Source organism: Vulpes lagopus, chromosome 2 (genome assembly GCF_018345385.1).
Source record: "Vulpes lagopus strain Blue_001 chromosome 2, ASM1834538v1, whole genome shotgun sequence".
Taxonomy (NCBI): Eukaryota; Metazoa; Chordata; class Mammalia; order Carnivora; family Canidae; genus Vulpes; species Vulpes lagopus.
Window position 1 is genome coordinate 66192925 of NC_054825.1, and position 19152 is coordinate 66212076.

The 19152-nt window shown below is 37.5% G+C and overlaps 1 protein-coding gene across 2 annotated transcripts in view; it reads left to right on the forward strand.

The window, feature by feature from the left end:
- Positions 1–75: 75 nt before the first annotated feature.
- The window catches only part of FAM227B (family with sequence similarity 227 member B), a 182630-nt gene continuing 163553 nt past the window's right edge, over positions 76–19152 (forward strand). For both annotated transcript variants that reach the window (XM_041743193.1, XM_041743194.1), the window contains exons 1-4: positions 76–210; positions 11237–11361; positions 14336–14389; positions 18429–18660. In XM_041743193.1, the coding sequence (XP_041599127.1) occupies positions 11314–11361; positions 14336–14389; positions 18429–18660 (334 nt within the window). In that variant the 5' untranslated portion in view covers positions 76–210; positions 11237–11313. The remainder of the gene's footprint in view (positions 211–11236; positions 11362–14335; positions 14390–18428; positions 18661–19152) is intronic.

Here is a 19152-nt window from a genome sequence, read left to right on the forward strand (position 1 = left end):
CGGGCGGGGAGAGGCGCGGGGCGGGGCTAGAGGGGGAAGTCCCGCCTCGGCCGGTGGGCGGTGGGCGGCGGGCGGTGCGGCTCTAGCGCTCGGCGCGGCTCGGGCTCCCGGAGCGAGGCGGGGCCTCACACCCTGACAGCCCGGGGCCGGGTTCCGAGGCCGCTTGGAGGAGACGCGGTTCTGGACGTATACTCTCGAGGTTTAGTTGCAGTGAGTCGTGAAAAATGCTGCTCCTACAGAAACACGTGTAGTCGCGAAAACGTGGTTCTCTCCTTTGTTGACGGCTGTGTCAGGATGAGGCCTAGTGGTCGCGAGAGCTGTTGCGAGAACTGTATCTTGATGGTTTGGGTTCCGGGAGAACTAAACACACGGAAGACTTGGAACTACCTTGTGCCCTTTCCCGTTTTGGAATTAAGCATTATATGGGGGTGGATTATAAAAACCACTTTTCTTTGGCCCGCCCCAGAGAAAATCCAAACCTAAGGCGTGGACGTTAAACGTGTGGGGCACCTGGGTGGCTCAGCCGTTGAGCATCTGCCTCTGGCTCGGGTCCCGATCCCGGCGTCCTGGGATCGAGTCCCACGTAGGGCTCCCCCTGCTTCTCCCTCTGCCTGTGTCTCTGCCTTTCTCTCTCATGAATAAATGAAATCTTAAAAACAAACACACTGGCCAGATATTGAGCATTGTATTTATTGAGTACTTTGAATTTTTCCTGTGAAGGAGAAAGGACAGAAGCTTGCCCTAGAGGAATTTAGGACAAGTTAAAACGGGTAGTACAGAAATCAACACGACCAATAATTTGTAGGGATTTTGCAAGAGCTCAGAATGGAGTGGTCGATGAAAGCTTAGTGGTTGGACTTGACTGAGGTCTTGGAGGATGATTACGGTTCAGAGCACCGCTTCTCAAAGGGACTGTGTGGGACCCATTGGTAGGAGTGTCGTTTGTAAGCAAGGAACTATATTGAGTCAAAACTACACAATTTTTTTTTTAATTTTGTTAATTTTTTAAAGTAAGCTCTAGGTCCAATATGGGACTTGAACACACAACCTTGAGATCAAGAGTCACAGGCTCCATCCTCTGATCCAGCCAGTGCCCCAAGTTCTCCAAAACTACGCATTTTAAAAAATGAATTAGTATAGTGTGAAAATGTCAGTGCATGGCACTTGGTAAAGTTAAGTTTTACCTCGTGGAGTTTTGAATTACAGACAATCCATCACTTAAACGTTGGTTTGGTTTAGGATTTTTTGACTTTATGTGGAATCACTATGCATTCTGTTGAAACCATACTTTTGAGTTTTGACTTGGTATTTTCCTGAACTAATGATACATGCTATGGAACTCGGTTTTGTGGGTGTGTGTGGGTGGGTTTTTTTTTAAGATTTTATTTATTTATTCATGAGAGATACAGAGAGGCAGGTTCCCTGCAGGGAGCCCTATGCGGAATTCGATCCCAGGACCCCATCATGATCACGACTTGAGCTAAAGGCAGACACAACCACTGAGCCACCCAGCTGCCCCTATGAAACTCCCTTGTGATAATGGAGAAGCCAGGTCAACCAGGCCATCACAAGAGTAAACAACCAACACACTTATATCTATTTTGTACCCATACAACCATTCTGTGTATCACTTTCAGTATTCAATTACATGAGGTATTTAACATTTATTACATGATTATGAAATGGGCTTTGTGTTAGATGGTTTGGCCCAGCTGTAAGCTAACATGAGTTATCTGAGCACATGTAAGGCAGATTAGGCTAAGCTAATTCAGTAGGTTAGGTGTATTATATGCATTTTCAATTTAGGATGGGTATATGGAAACATAACCCCATCATAAGTCAAGGAAGATCTGTGTGTGTGTGTGTGTGCGTGTACATGTGCACATCCTTGCGCACTAGGTCATGTTTATAAAATGTATTTCTTATTGTGTATTTATCCTTAAAAAGTTTGAAAGCCACAGCTTTATGAAGGAAGATGAGCTGAGAAAGATTATAAACTAGCAATAGCAAAGTCTCCAAGCTAGGAATAAGTAATTTACACCCATTCCTTTTTTAACTGCTTTAGTTCTGGTGCACAGATGACAAAAGCAAATGATGCTATTTATCAAATGAGGTGTATGAGTATTGGCTTACTGTTACTACCATGTAAAAAATTGCTCCAAAATATGGCTTAAAACAAATTTTTGTTGTGTTCATGAATTGTGTGTTCAGCAGGGCACAGAGGGACAGCTTTTCTCTGATAACTCAGCTTGGAAGTCTGTGAATGCTAGCAGAGATCATATGTGTAGCCTCTCCATGTGGCCTGAACTTTCTTAGAGTATGGCAGCTGGGTAATCAGACATCAAGGAATTTGTGGCCATTTTTAATAAAACATCATAATGAATTAAGTACTGTCACAGAAAACCCCAACATTTCAGTGGTTTAATACAATAAACTTTTATTCCTCACAGGAAATCCATTGAGGATGTTACTAGTCAGATGAAACATGAGATTTAAGGATGCAGGTTGTTTGTTTTTTGGATTTTGGGTTTCTTTTTTGTTTTTGTTTCTGTTTTTACATTTTAGTGGTTCTACTATCTCTTAAGACTTGGGTACACAGCTTATCAACAAAAAAGAAAGCATGGTGAATCACACAGAAGGTTTTAGAGGTCACCCCTGAAAGTGGCATATTATCACTTTGCCCACATTCCAAAGGCCCCCACTTTAACTGCAAACAAGGCTGGGAAGTGTAGAGGAACATACATATTAGTAAACACTAACAGTTTACCCTCTTCTAGGTTTTTCATCAAAATCCCACAGTCCCCAGTTCGTCCATTCTATTTTCAGTTCTTCTTTCAAAAGGAGAATTCTTTCAAGTCTTTTCAGTATTTTTTCTGTTATTTCTGTTATTTATTGCATATGTCAAAATATACTTATTTTTTTAATAATAAATTTATTTTTCATCGGTGTTCAATTTACCAACATACAGAAAAACACCCAGTGCTCATCCCGTCAAGTGCCCCCCTCAGTGCCCGTCACCCATTCACCCCACCCCCCGCCCTCCTCCCCTTCCACCACCCCTAGTTCGTTTCCCAGAGTTAGGAGTCTTTATGTTCTGTCTCCCTTTCTGATATTTCCCACACATTTCTTCTCCCTTCCCTTCTATTTCCTTTCACTATTATTTATATTCCCCAAATGAATGAGAACATACACTGTCCTTCTCCAATTGACATACTTCACTCAGCATAATACCCTCTAGTTCCATTCACGTTGAAGCAAATGGTGAGTATTTGTCGTTTCTAATTGCTGAGTAATATTCCATTGTATACATAGACCACATCTCCTTTATCCATTCATCTTTAGGTGGACACCGAGGTTCCTTCCACAGTTTGACTATTGCAGACATTGCTGCTATAAACATCGGGGTGCAGGTGTCCCGGCATTTGATTGCATCTGTATCTTTGGGGTAAATCCCAGCAGTGCAATTGCTGGATCGTAGGGCAGGTCTATTTTTAACTCTTGGAGGAACCTCCACACAGTTTTCCAGAGTGGCTGCACCAGTTCACATTCCCACCAACAGTGTAAGAGGGTTCCCTTTTCTCCGCATCCTCTCCAACATTTGTGGTTTCCTGCCTTGTTAATTTTCCCCATTCTCACTGGTGTGAGGTGGTATCTCATTGTGGTTTTGATTTGTATTTCCCTGATGGTAGGTGATGCAGAGCATTTTCTCATGTGCATGTTGGCCATGTCCATGTCTTCCTCTGTGAGATTTCTCTTCATGTCTTTTGCCCATTTCATGATTGGATTGTTTCTTTCTTTGGTGTTGAGTTTAATAAGTTCTTTATAGATTTTGGAAACTAGCCCTCTATCTGATATGTCATTTGCAAATATCCTGTCCCATTCTCTATGTTGTCTTTTAGTTTTGTTGACTGTATCCTTTGCTGTGCAAAAGCTTCTTATCTTGATGAAGTCCCAATAGTTCATTTTTGCTTTTGTTCCTTTTGCCTTCGTGGATGTATCTTGCAAGAAGTTACTGTGGCTGAGTTCAAAAAGGGTGTTGCCTGTGTTCTCCTCTAGGATTTTGATGGACTCTAGTCTCATATTTAGATCTTTCATCCATTTTGAGTTTATCTTTCTATATGGCGAAAGAGAGTGGTCCAGTTTCATTCTTCTGCATGTGGATGTCCAATTTTCCCAGCACCATTTATTGAAGAGACTGTCTTTCTTCCAGTGGATAGTCTTTCCTCCTTTATCGAATATTAGTTGACCATAAGTTCAGGGTCCACTTCTGGGTTTTCTATTCTGTTCCATTGATCTATGTGTCTGTTTTTGTGCCAGTACCACACTGTCTTGATGACCACAGCTTTGTAGTACAACCTGAAATCTGGCATTGTGATGCCCCCAGCTATGGTTTTCTTTTTTAAAATTCCCCTGGCTATTCAGGGTCTTTTCTGATTCCACACAAATCTTAAAATAATTTGTTCTAACTCTCTGAAGAAAGTGCATGGTATTTTGATAAGGATTGCATTAAATGTGTAAAATGCCCTGGGTACCATTGACATTTTCACAATATTAATTCTGCCAATCCATGAGCATGGAATATTTTTCCATCTCTTTGTGTCTTCCTCAATTTCTTTCAGAAGTGTTCTATAGTTTTTAGGGTATAGATCCTTTACCTCTTTGGTTAGGTTTATTCCTAGGTATCTTATGCTTTTGGGTGCAATTGTAAATGGGATTGACTCCTTAATTTCTCTTTCTTCAGTCTCATTGTTAGTGTATAGAAATGCCATTGAATCTGGGCATTGATTTTGTATCCTGCCACACTACCAAATTGCTGTATGAATTCTAGCAATGTTGGGGTGGAGGCTTTTGGGTTTTCTATGTAGAGTATCCTGTCATCGGTGAAGAGGGAGAGCTTGACTTCTTCTTTGCCAATTTGAATGCCTTTAATGTCTTTTTGTTGTCTGATTGCTGAGGCGAGGACTTCCAGCACTACATTGAATAGCAGTGGTGAGAGTGGACATCCCTGTCTTGTTCCTGATCTTAGGGGAAAGGCTCCCAGTGCTTCCCCATTGAGAATGATATTTGCTGTGGGCTTTTCGTAGGTGGCTTTTAAGATGTCGAGGAATGTTCCCTCTATCCCTACACTCTGAAGAGTTTTGATCAGGAATGGATGCTGTATTTTGTCAAATGCTTTCTCTGCATCTAATGAGAGGATCATATGGTTCTTGGTTTTTCACTTGCTGATATGATGAATCACATTCATTGTTTTACGAGTGTTGAACCAGCCTTGTGTCCCGGGAATAAATCCTACTTGGTCATGGTGAATAATTTTCTTAATGTATTATTGGATCTTATTGGCTAGTATCTTGTTGAGAATTTTTGCATCTATGTTCATCAGGGATATTGGTCTGTAATTCTCCTTTTTGGTGGGGTCTATGCTGGCCTCATAGAATGAATTTGGAAGTACTCCATCTCTTTCTATCTTTGCAAACAGCTTTAGTAGAATAGGTATGATTTCTTTAAACGTTTGATAGAATTCCCCTGGGAAGCCATCTGGCCCTGGATTTTTGTGTCTTGGGAGGTTTTTGATGACTGCTTCAATTTACTCCCTGGTTATTGGCCTGTTCTTTTCTTCCTGTTCCAGTTTTGGTAGTTTGTGGCTTTCCAGGAATGCGTCCATTTCTTCTAGATTGCCTAATTTATTGGCATATAGCTGTTCATAATATGTTTTTAAAATCGTTTGTATTTCCTTGGTGTTGGTAGTGATCTCTCCTTTCTCATTCATGATTTTATTAATTTGAGTCTTCTCTCTCTTCTTTTTAATAAGGCTGGCTAATGGTTTATCTATCTTATTAATTCTTTCAATGAACCAACTCCTGGTTTTGTTGATCTGTTCCACAGTTCTTCTAGTCTCAATTTCGTTGAGTTCTGCTCGAATTTTTATTAACTCTCTTCTTCTGCTGGGTGTAGGATCTATTTGCTGTTTTTTCTCTACCTCCTCTAGGTGTAAGGTTAGCTTTTGTATTTGAGTTCTTTCCAGTTTTTGAATAGATGCTTGTATTGCGATGTATTTCCCCCTTAGGACTGCTTTTGCTGCATCCCAAAGATTTTGAACGGTTGTATCTTCATTCTCATTAGTTTCCATGAATCTTTTTAATTCTTCCTTAATTTCCTGGTTGACCCTTTCATCTTTTAGCAGGATGGTCCTTAACCTCCACGTGTTTGAGGTCCTTCCAAAATTCTTGTTGTGATTTAGTTCTAATTTCAAGGCATTATGGTCTGAGAATATTCAGGGGACAATCCCAATCTTTTGGTATTGGTTCAGACCCAATTTGTGACCCAGTATGTGGTCTATTCTGGTGAAAGTTCCATGTGCACTTGAGAAGAATGTGTATTCAGTTGAGTTTGGATGTAAAATTCTGTAGATATCTGTGAAATCCATCTGGTCCAGTGTATCATTTAAAGCTCTCCTTTCTTTGGAGATATTGTGCTTAGAAGACCTATCGAGGGTAGAAAGAGCTAGATTGAAGTCACCAAGTATAAGTGTATTATTATCTAAGTATTTCTTCACTTTGGTTATTAATTGGCTTAAATATTTGGCAGCTCCCACATTCGGGGCATATATATTGAGGATTTTTAAGTCCTCTTGTTGGATAGATCCTTTAAGTATGATATAGTGTCCCTCTTCATCTCTCACTGCAGTCTTCGGGGTAAATTTTAGTTTATCTGATATAAGGATGGCTACCCCTGCTTTCTTTTGAGGACCATTTGAATGGTAAATGGTTCTCTAACCCTTTAATTTCAGGCTGTAGGTGTCCTTCTGTCTAAAATGAGTCTCTTGTAGACAGCAAATAGATGGGTCCTGCTTTTTTATCCAGTCTGAAACCCTGCGCCTTTTGATGGGGTCATTAAGCCCATTCACGTTCAGAGTTACTCTTGAAAGATATGAGTTTAGTGTCATCATGATATCTATTCAGTCCTTGTTTTTGTGGATTGTTCCACTGAACTTCTTCTTAAAGGGGAATTTTAAGAGTTCCCCTTAAAATTTCTTGCAGAGCTGGTTTGGAGGTCACATATTCTTTCAGTTTCTGCCTGTCTTGGAAGCTCTTTATTTCTCCTTCCATTTTAAATGAGAGCCTTGCTGGATAAAGTATTCTTGGTTGCATGTTCTTCTCATTTAGGACCCTGAATATATCCTGCGAGCCCTTTCTGGCCTGCCAGGTCTCTGTGGAGAGGTCTGCTGTTACCCTAATACTCCTCCCCATAAAAGTCAGGGATTTCTTGTCTCTTGCTGCTCTAAGGATCTTCTCTTTATCTTTGGAATTTGCAAGCTTAACTATTAGATGTCGAGGTGCTGAACGGTTTTTATTGATTTTAGGGGGGGATCTCTCTATTTCTTGGATCTGAATGCCTGTTTCCCTTCCCAGATTAGGAAAGTTTTCAGCTAGGATTTGTTCAAATACATACTCTGGCCCTCTTGCCCTTTTGGTGCCCTCAGGAACCCCAATTAAATGTAGGTTTTTCTTCCTCAGGTTGTCGTTTATTTCCTTTAATCTGTCTTCATGGTCTTTTAATTGTCTGTCTCTTTTTTCCTCAGTTTCCCTCTTTGCCATCAACTTGTCTTCTATGTCACTCCCTCGTTCTTCCACCTCGGTAACCCTCATCGTTAGGACTTCTAGTTTGGATTGCATCTCATTCAATTGATTTTTAATTTCTGCTTGATTGGATCTAAATTCTGCAGTCATGAAGTCTCTTGAGTCCTTTATGCTTTTTTCTAGAGCCACCAGTAGCTGTATAATAGTGCTTCTGAATTGGCTTTCTGACATTGAATTGTAATCCAGATTTTGTAACTCTGTGGGAGAGAGGACTGTTTCTTATTCTTTCTTTTGAGGTGAGGTTTTCCTTCTAGTCATTTTGCTCAGTGCAGAGTGGCCAAAAGCAAGTTGTATTGGGAAAAGGAGAAAAAGAGAGGAGAGAAAGAAGGAAAGAAAAGAGAAAAAGAAAAAAGAAAAAAGGAAGAAAAAAGAAAAAAGAGAAGAAATAGAGAAAGAAAAAGAAAGGAAAAAAGGGTGGGGGAAGCAAACAGAAATCAAAAAGCAAAAAAACAAAAAACAAAAAAACAAAAAAAACAAAAAAACAAAAAGAAAACAAAACAAAACAAAAAAACACAGGGATGTATCTTCTGATTCTGTATACTTCAAGTCCCTTGACTTCCCCTGGAACTTGTCCGTCTAGTTGGTCTTCTGGGGGAGGGGCCTGCTGCGCTGATTTTCAGGTGTTAGCACTTGGGGGAGCTGCTCTGCCCCTGCCTGGTGCAGGGCTCAGTGGGGGTTGTTTACCCCGTGAGGCCCCAGGAGGAACAACCGCAGTGGCCGGGCCAGCTCTGGAGCCCTGGAGTCAGCTCCCGCAGTAACTCCGGGGCTCTCCGTCTGCAGGGTCTGGAGGCTCCGGGGCGGGGCCACTGATCTGCTCAGCTCTGCACAGGAGCGTCCTTGCTGTCCTGGGCCCTCCCGGCCTCTGCCTGTCCCACGGGGAGGCCGGATCCTGGGCTGTGTCCTGGTGCCCAGTGCTCTCAAAATATACTTATATTGCAACTTTTTTATTTACAATTTCAAACATTATCCATTGACTTTATCATACAGAAGCCAATGATAAAACTCTTTTATAACACCATCCTCAGGTATATGAACAAACATTCCTTCTCTTTCTAACCCCATGCGTTCTTCTTTCCCCTCATCTCTAATATAGAGATATCCTAATTTTTGTTTAAATCAACTTTTGTAAATATCATTCAGCCCCGAGCCAGATATGATCATATTAACTTTTACTACAACCATTTACTTTCTTTTGTCTTAATAATAGCCATATTTTTATGTACTTAATCTGTCCTCAAACATTCTGTCAGTAATAAAGTATTATAATCAAATAATTCAATAAAAAATATTTTTTAGGGATACCTGGGTGGATCAGTGCTTGAGTGTTCAGCTCAGGTCCTGGGATCAAGTCCTGCATCAGGTTCCCCACAGGGAGCCTGCTTCTCCCTCTGCCTATGTCTCAGCCTCTCTTTCTGTGTCTTTCATGAATAAATAAACTCTTTAAAATTTTTTTAATTTTTAAAATTTTAAAAATATATATCAGTTAATCTAGCAGATGATTTTTCCTCTAGATATATTTTCATCTTTTAAAAAGATGTTATTTATTTATTTGAGAGGGAGAGAGAGTACACAAGCAGGGGGAAAGGGCAGAGGGAGAGGGACAAGCAGGTCCCCCTGCTAAGCAGGAAGCAGGCTCAAACCCAGGACCCTGAGATCATGGCCTGAGCTCAAGGCAGATGGTTAACCAACTGAGCCACCCAGGAGCCCCTATTTTCTTTTAAATTTTAAGATTCATTTCTACCAGGACTTTATTGATTTTCTCATCTTTTAAAAGACCAATTTTTAGTTTGTGGATTTATGTTTTCATATTTTTATTTCATTTATTTCTGCTTATACCTTTTTTTATCCTTTTTCTATTTCTTTTTTAATTCATTGCTTTAGCTTCCTAAGCACTTTGTTTTCTCCTAAGCATAGCTTTAGCTGCATCCCACAAGTTTTGATATGTTGTGTTTTCATTATCTTTCATTATCATTTGGTTAGAACTTTTTTCCAATTTTCCCTGTTATTTTTTCAGTGAACCGCATTTTATGTAGAAATGGATCATTTAATATTTATGATTTTTCTAGATGTCTTTTTGTTGCTGTTTTCTCTTTTACTGCTCTTGTTGTCAGAGAACATACCCTGAATAATTTCAGTTATTTGTAGCTTTCGAGAGTTGTTTTATGGTATAGCATAGGTCCATCTCAGTGAATGCACTATGTTCCCTTACTTTAAAAGAGTGTGTATTCTGTACTTGTAAGTATAGTTCTGTAAATGTCAATTAAGTTGCTTCACTTAAATGTTGTTCAAATCTTTTATCTCCTTACTAATTTGTGTGTATGGTACATATTTGATTCATCAATTACTCAGAGAGGTGTGTTAAGATCTGTAACTGTAATTGTGGTTTTTGCCTATATTGCCTTTAAGTTTATACATTTCTACCATGTGTATTTTGAGACTCTTTTATTTAGATGCAAACACATTTAGCGCTGGTATGTCTTAATGAATTGACCTCTTATCAATATGAAATAACCTTATTTATGCCTAGTAATACTTCTTGTCTTGAAGTCTATCTTATCTAATATTAATTTTGACACAACAGTTTCTTATGGTTATTATGTGCATGGTTCAGGAATTTCCGTTTGTTTCTTTTTTAGAATTTCTATTTCTCTTGAAATACTCCATCTCTTCATGCACCACAATCTACCTATATTGTAAAGTTTTTAACATGTTTATAATAGATGCTTTAAAGTCCTTGACTGCTGCTTACAACTGGGTTCTCAGTGAATTAGTTTGTAGTGACTGTGCTTTGCCTTGACTATGAGTCCCATTTTACTTCTTGTTTATACACCTTGTAATTCAGGTTTTCCTTCCTTTTTCACGCCCTGAGCCAAAGGCAGACACTCCAACCACTGAGCCATGCAGGCACCCTTTATTATATATTTTAAACAATATTAGAGAATGAAATATTCTCTTCAACCTCAAATGTGTAGCTATTTTTACAAAAATATGGTGATTTTATAATCTTAATCATTTTACATATTGATGTGAAAAATGTGTTTTAGTAAATTATATTACAATCTTTTTGGACAGATCATCATCAGATTATTAGGATATTCTGAATTCCTCTGTAATTGTTTTATTGTGGATTAGACATTATGTGAAAAAAATTGTAGAGGATAAAGTGTAACTTAGTGTTGCTTAGTCTTCAAAGAGCACAAGCCTATTACTCTCCTGGGCAATCAAAGTGAGATACTGATCTTTTTATTCCTCCTACTGGAATTGAACTTTAGGGTTGGCTTCAGCTTTAATTGAATTGAGTTCACCTGTGATAACACAACTTCCAACTGCCTTCATCATAGCCAACTCAGATCTTGTCAATAATGAATTGGGAGAAGCTGGGACTGAAGGGTTTTTTTATGATTTTTTTTCACCCTCTGAGTCAGCTTTGTCAGGGCCCTGGAACCCAAGTACCATAGGATCTTGTTGGCCTATATAAGTTCTCTACCTTTCCAGCCCCTCCTTTACTGCTGCTTTTTAGACAAAACTCAGAAGTGAGGCATAGGAGTCTGGGAAGGGACTGTTTGAGTCATTTGTTTTTGTATTTGGGTGTCTTTCAGACTCGTTTGTTCCTCCAGCTCATGTCAACGGCTAAGATCCAGCTGATTTTTCTTCATCTCTGCAAAGTCACTGCACCATGGCAGGCCAACTCTTTCCTCAGTGGATGGTCAGAGCTCACTGCTGGGTAAGGAAGCTAGCTGCCACAGCTTGATGCTCACTTAAAAAGAGAATATTTCTTTATGGATTTCTGGTCATTAAGGCTGCCAGGTAGGGAAGCTTCACAGGCTTGCAGTTACACAGGGCCTTGTGATTAAATGGACCCTACACTTGGTTTTATGGTCTCATGTTATCATCTTAAAATTCTTTATTTTTGAACAAGGGTCTCTACGTTGGCAAAAAATGACATAGCCAGTGCTGCTTACTAGCACCCACCACTTTTCACCAACCTCATAAAAAAGGAAGATTTTTATTTTGTCTGGGTTTCTTTTGTTGTTACCATGGAAGTATAGGTGTTTTGAATCTTTCTGCATTCTACTGAGAGCAGAAGTCCATTTAACTTATGCCTGTCTTCTTTGAACATTAGCCTTAGAGAACTTTGGAATTTTATATTGGAGTTAGCTGGAACTTTCTCATGTAAGTTTTACTTCCTTAATACATTATTCTAATTTCCTTTAATTCAAATGTGGGTGTTATTTTAATGCATAAAGAAGATCTGTCTCTCTCTGTCTCTCTCTCTCTCTCTCTCTCTCTCTCTCACACACACACACACACACACACACACACACACAGTGGAATATTACATAGCCATGAAAAGGATGAGATATTTCCATTTGCAGCAACATGGATGGTCCTAGAGAGTATTATACTAAGTGAAATAAGTCAGAGAAAGACAAATACCATATAATTTCACTTATATGTGGAATCTAAAAAGCAAAACAAATGAATAAACAAAACCAGAACCAGAACTATAAAAACAGAGAACAAATTGATGGTTGCCAGAATTAGGGGGATATTCAAAATGGGTAAAGAAGAATAGAAAATAGAGGCTTCCAGTTGTGGAATGAATAGCCATAGAAATAAAAGGTACAGCATAGAGAATATAGTCAGTGATATTGTGATAGTGTTGTATGGGGAGAGGTGGAAGCTACACTTGTGGTGAGCAGAGCGTAAACTATAGAGCTGTCAAATTACTATGTTTTACACCTGAAACTAATGTGTGTCAACTGTACTCAAAAAAGAAAAAGAATTTTTAAAAAAGAAATGTGGGTATTATTTTTAGTGCTTTGTACTAGAAGTGGTTGGTCACCATTACAAGTGAAAAAGCCAACTTTTAGATTGTTTTAATCAGCTTCTTTATGTTCCATGCATTTCAAAATATACTGATAGCTTTCTTCTAGCAAAACTACTACACTCACTGTCTCTGAAGATATTGTATCCTGAACATTTTTTTTTTGCCTCTAAGCATTCTCTGCACACCATCTCTTATTTCTTATCCTTGTCAGTCTGGAATCCCATGTTTTCCATTAAATTTTTTGACAGATCTATATAGTTTTGCTTCTGAAAACTGATTTTTATAATGATAGGCATATATACCTTTTATTTTGTTATTAACTGTTATATATTTGCTTTATATTTATCATATATTTTTTTTAATTTTTTAAAGATTTTATTTATTCATGAGAGACACAGAGAGAGACAGAGACATAGGCCGAGGGAGAAGCAGGATTCCTTTGGGGAGCCTGATGCGGGACTTGATCCCAGGACCCAGGGATCACGCCCTGAGCCAAAGGCAGACACTCCAACCACTGAGCCATGCAGGCACCCTTTATCATATATTTTAAACAATATTAGAGAATGAAATATTCTCTTCAACCTCAAATGTGTAGCTATTTTTACAAAAATATGGTGATTTTATAATCTTAATCATTTTACATATTGATGTGAAAAATGTGTTTTAGTAAATTATATTACAATCTTTTTGGACAGATCATCATCAGATTATTAGGATATTCTGAATTCCTCTTATTTTTGCCTTCTCACTGGTTTTTCACTCTCTAGAAATGGTCTTATTATTCTAAATAATTACACATTTCTCTGACATTTCTCTACTCATTCATTCATTAATTTATACACATTGCAAGTACTTATTATGCACTCACCCAGAGCCAGTCACTGTATGAAATTTTGACAGTTCAATGGTGATCATACCATAGTTTCTCTCCTCATATAGATATGAATCAGCTGTGTGTTACCATAGATAATTATTTGGGGGGAACAAGGAAGGCTTCCTAGAAAAAGTGACTTTTAATTTGATATTTAAAATAAGAGTTAGGGATGCCTGGCTGGCTCCGCGGTTGAGCGTCTGTCTGCCTTTGGCTCAGGACGTGATCCTGGAATGCTGGAATCGAGTCCCACATCGGGCTTCCTGCATAGAGCCTGCTTCTCCCTCTGCCTGTGTCTCTGCCTCTCTCTCTTGATGTCTTTCATGAATAAATAAATAAAATCTTTTTTAAAAATAAAGTTAAATAGACCAAGAAAGGATTGGAGGGAGTTTGGAACAGGGAGCCTTCCAAGCAGAAGAAAGAATGTGTATACAGTCTCTAAGGCAAGAAAGAACAAAATGTGGTCTTGATTAAAATTAATTTGTCTAATGAAAGAAAATGTTTTCAACTTATGAGGAAACTAATAAAAATGCGATTATTACTTATTACACTGAGATATCGAATATTTAAATTATTTTCACCATGTCACTGGTGTGGCCTTTTAAATACATCATCAGCAAGAGGGGCAAGTTACTATATTTTTGGCTTTGGATTTATTGTAGACACCATCCAAGATAGCCCAAAATATCTCAGAACTCTCTAGGAATTTGAAATGAGGATATTCAACAGGACTCATGTAGAGTTTTTTTCTAGGAGCAATATATAACAGGGAAGCCTTTCACAGAATTTGGTTTGGATGCTTGGGATTTAAACATTGATCTCTGTTCCTTTCTAAGGTGCAGGAACTTTACAATGTAAAAGTGAATATTTTACAATGTCTTATGGCTCTGAAAATTACAACTTAAGTCCAATATCATCTACTTAAGTAAATTATGTGTAAATATCATAACCAGTCTGAATTGATGTTAATTAGCAATATTGATTTTACTTCATTAGAAAATGCAACAACCTCCAAGGAATATTGAAGAATTCTTAAAGTTTCAAAATTGGGTGAGTAAAACATCTATTTTATGTGCCAAAGCATCTTTTAAAATATAAGTTGTGGAGGGGTGCCTGGGTGGCTCAATCAGTTAAGCATCTGACTCTTTTTTTTAAAAAGATTTTATTTATTTATTCATTAGAGACACAGAGAGAGGCAGAGACATAGGCAGAAGGAGAAGCAGGCTCCCTGCAGGGAGCCTAATGTGGAACTTGATCCCAGGACCCTAGGATCACAACCTGAGCCAAACAAAGGTGGATGCTCAACCGCTGAGCCACCCAGGTGCCCCAGCATCTGACTCTTGATTTTGGCTCAGGTCTGGATCTAGGGTTGTAAGATGGATCCCTTCCACCATGGAGCCTGCTTGGGATTCTCCTTCTACCTCTCCCTCTGCCTCTCTCTTCCTCCCCCTCTCAAAAAATAATAAATAAAATAAAAATAACAAAATAAAATAAATCAGCTATGGAGATGTGGAAGGCTTAGGAAAGACTTTAAGAATAGAAATTCAAAAAACTTCATTTCAGTGGGGGAAATACTTATAAATATTTATCTCCTTTCAGTAGACTCTGTTCTAGCGTTTCCCTCTTGTCAGTATTCCGTTCACTTTTTGAGTTTGAGAATTCTAGTTCTATATCCTATCAGAAGAATTATACAAATATTTTTATATAATTTTGCTAATATGTTTGTCTTAAGTATTTACACCTTAAAGAGTATCTGATTATGAGTACTTACTTCATTTATCCATGTACCACAGCTTAGATGCACAGGTAATTTGCAGATGTGTCGAGTTTCCTTGATTATTGAATCAGAGTGAAATATTCAAAATGTGTTTTCATTTTGAAAGCTCCAGTTTCCATTGTTATGTGTAAATACTGACTTCTGCCATTATTGGACTTACTATAAGTTTTCCCTTGGGTCTATACACTTGTGAGTCTAAAGATCAGGTTTGTTTTGCATTGAAGAGTGTCAAGGACTAGAATAAGGATGTTAGTGTGGAAAACAGAAAGAAAAGGAGGCTTTTTTTATGAGATGTGTACATACTTTGAGAAGACTGGACTTTAAATTATTGGCACCTATTTGTACTTATAAACAATTTGCTATGACTAAACTATTTTGAAGAGAATTTCAAAAATATCTATTTTTATTTTTTTAATGTTTTAGAAAAGCACTGAGTACCCTTTAGGAGCAAATAGAAAATGAAAATATTCCTAGTTTATAAGAGTGTATTTCAATGACTGTGGAAGAGCCTAGTGTTTTAAACTATTATTAGTACAAGCTTTTTGCAATTACTTTGATTTAAATAATGTTGGAAATGTGCTGTAACCTAATCACAATGTTTGAGGTCTTTTAATGCCAAGGGAAAAGGATTATATAGTCAAAATTAAGGCAAATTCAGCAAATAATTATGGAGACATTTGGGCTATACCATCATACATGTTTAAGGATCTATGATTTCAGATGAAAATTTCTAATTATTTGAATTGGAAAATGCATACACACTCTACTTAAAAATAATGCTAATCGGGATCCCTGGGTGGCACAGAGGTTTAGCACCTGCCTTTGGTCCAGGGCGCGATCCTGGAGACCCGGGATCGAATCCCATGTCGGGCTCCCGGTGCATGGAGCCTGCTTCTCTCTCTGCCTCTCTCTCTGTGTGTGACCATCATAAATAAATTAAAGATTAAAAAAAAGAAAAGTGTAAAAGCACCATATAAGTGAGCCGCCACTTTAAAAAAATAATAATAATGCTAATCAAATTAAGATCATAGGTTTATGCCAGCCCTTCACTAAAGATAGAATAAAATCAAAATCAAAGCATATGATCTTATTAATGATATGTAAGAAACACTATCCTTGTATATGTTTATATTGTCAGCCTTCAGTTTTTATCAGATGTCATTTGACAAAACAACATATATCCATTTGTGCCATTTTCTCATAAATGAGTTTATCTGTAAAATGTCTCTTATTGTCTGGATTTCCTAACCAAATGCTTATATTCTGTAGTTACTTGTTTTAAGGTATGACTATGTCTATGCATTGCCAAGCTATTGGTTATTTCAAAATATCCAGGAATAAAATGACTGGATATTTAATTTTTTGTTTGCTGAATAAAACTTTTGTCTAGAGGCATTGTTACAAAAGAAATAATAACTTCCTCAAATTTATTCAAGAAATATTTTTGAGTACCTATTACATGCTAACCACATCAATAATTAGAATATACCAGTGAATAAAAACAGGCAAAGATCCCCACCTTCATCGAGCTTCATTTTTTTAAGAAATGAGGCATATGATAAACAAATGAATAAAACAAAACAAATTAAAATACATTCTAAACTGCTTATGACTTCCTGGAAAACCTATCTATCTTAATTTCCCTCTAAAATGTGAAAGGAAAGATATACATCTGCATGGTGGTATAGTGGTTAAGAACAGAGGCTCTGGGGCAGCCCAGGTGGCCCAGCGGTTTAGCGCCGCCATCAGCCCAGGGTGTGATCCTGGAGACCTGGGATTGAGTCCCATGTCAGGCTCCCTGCATGGAGCCTGCTTCTCCCTCTGCCTGTGTCTCTGCTTCTCTCTCTCTCTCTCTCTCTCTCTCTCTCTCTCTCAATCTGTGTCTCTCACAAATAAATAAATAAAATCTTAAAAAACAAACAAACTGGTAAACTGGTGTCAGATTGCCTATGCTCAGATCCCAGCTCTGCTACTAGCTAGCCTTAAACCAGTACCTGGAACCTACGTGTTAGCTGTTAGTTTCTCATATCTTATAATTTATCCTTTCTCACATCATCTAAAACTGTATCATTTCAACCGATTCTTACCATTTTTATCTTTCTTTTATAATATTTTATGCTTTCTACTCCTATCTTTCCCCTCTTCCTCTTATTATGGTTCTGCATACTTCTGTATACTTTTTTTTACTTTCAAACATTTCTCATTTATCTATTTGATCAATTCCCACATTTTCCCTCCTCCTTCTTTCCCCTTTACTCCATCACTGTTCTATTTTTACTTTTATAAAAATATTTTTATATTCTATTTTTATAACAATCTCCTGTTCCAATAGTGTTATATTACTATCAGTTCTTGTACTTCTCCTATTCATTCATTCATTCATTTAATGATTTTATTTACTACCTACCAGATCCCGGGTATTGTTCTGGATACTGGAGAAACAATAATGAGCATATCAGAGAAAAATCCTTGCCATCATGGAATTTATATCACCCTTCTGCAGTATTTCTCTCTAGTGTTGTACTTGTTTAGTCCTTTTCAATTCCTTCGGTATTAAAAAGAGTTGAAGCAGTATGAAAAGGGTATCTATACAGAAAAGACTCCCAGTGGATAGGAGAGATTGGTTACCTTAAAATAAGTATATGTATTAAAGATAAGCCAACTAAATATTTTCACTGTTTGAGATAGTAATTGTAATATGGAAAGAGAGAATACTAGAATGTTTGGAATTGGAATTTCAGGTTTCATTGTGAACTTGTGGAGGTCAAGAAAAGACTAGGGAATTTTTAGACTGAAAGAGACTAAAGACATATGAAGATACTGAATTAGATCCTTTTGCTATAAAAAGGGCATTACTGGTTCAAGTGATAAGACTTGATCAGAGTCTGAGAATTAGATAGGCACAGTGTATCAATGCCAATTTCCTATTTCTGATGGTTATATTTTGATTATGTAGGAGAATGCTTTTGTTTTTGGGAAATAACTAAAATATTCAAGGATGATGGGGCATAGTCCAGTAAGCAACTTATTTTCAAATGATTCAGGAAAGTTTTTTTGTGAAATATTTGAAACTTCTAAAGTTGGTGATTGTTTCACAATTTTTGAAAAAAATTGGCATTTAGTAAAAAATAATGCTGTGTTGTATATGTTGGATACCTGAAACTAATATATCATTGTGTCAGTTATACTTAAATAATATAAAAGAAGGTATTGCTATGGAATTAAATCTCAATTTTAGCTCATTGATTTTGAACTCTATTATTTAAATTCACTAACAATGGCTTAAGTTATATTCTTTCACATTTTTTGCAGGATTATTGGCCAAGGGAAATCCATTTTGAAGATTATGATAAATTGTTACACACCATGAAGAAAATAAAAGAAGATAGTTCATTTACTTCAATTTATACACATCTGTGGGGAACTGTCCCTCGAATACATGATGCAGTCATGGCCATGGAGTCAAGATTAGGGGAATGTTCCATTCTTTTGAAGAGTCATGCCTCTAAAATATTTGAATGGAGAAGCATAATTTTTGATACACGTAAATCTTTTTTTATGAGTAAAGTAATAGATTTGTGTGTCTGTGTGACTCTGTCATAAAAAATGAAATCCTAAGGTATAAAATAATCTAAGAGCGTAAACTTTATTTTAAGACTCCTTCATTTCAGCATAGTTCAATAAAGATTTTTAGCTGAATATGAACATGTGGATTTAATGTGTGTTGTTAGAACAAAGCCTAAAGTAGTTGTGAACTTTGTTAAGCTGCAGCTGAGGTGGCCGAGTATCAAGGAAACAGAGTTGCATCAACTCTGTATTGGTACCAGAGACAAGTCAGCAAGGGTCAGAACCTAAGAACAGAAACACTAAAATCCAAAGTAAATTGAGCTCCATGAGCTAGGTGAGCTTGTAGGAAGTGTTTCGCATTTCGTAGTGAAAACCTGCACATTGAGGGAAAAGCATATCTACCAGTAATGATCATTTTCACTTCTTTCCAGTATTTATATAACATTTTTCGTATCTAGTTGTATTTATT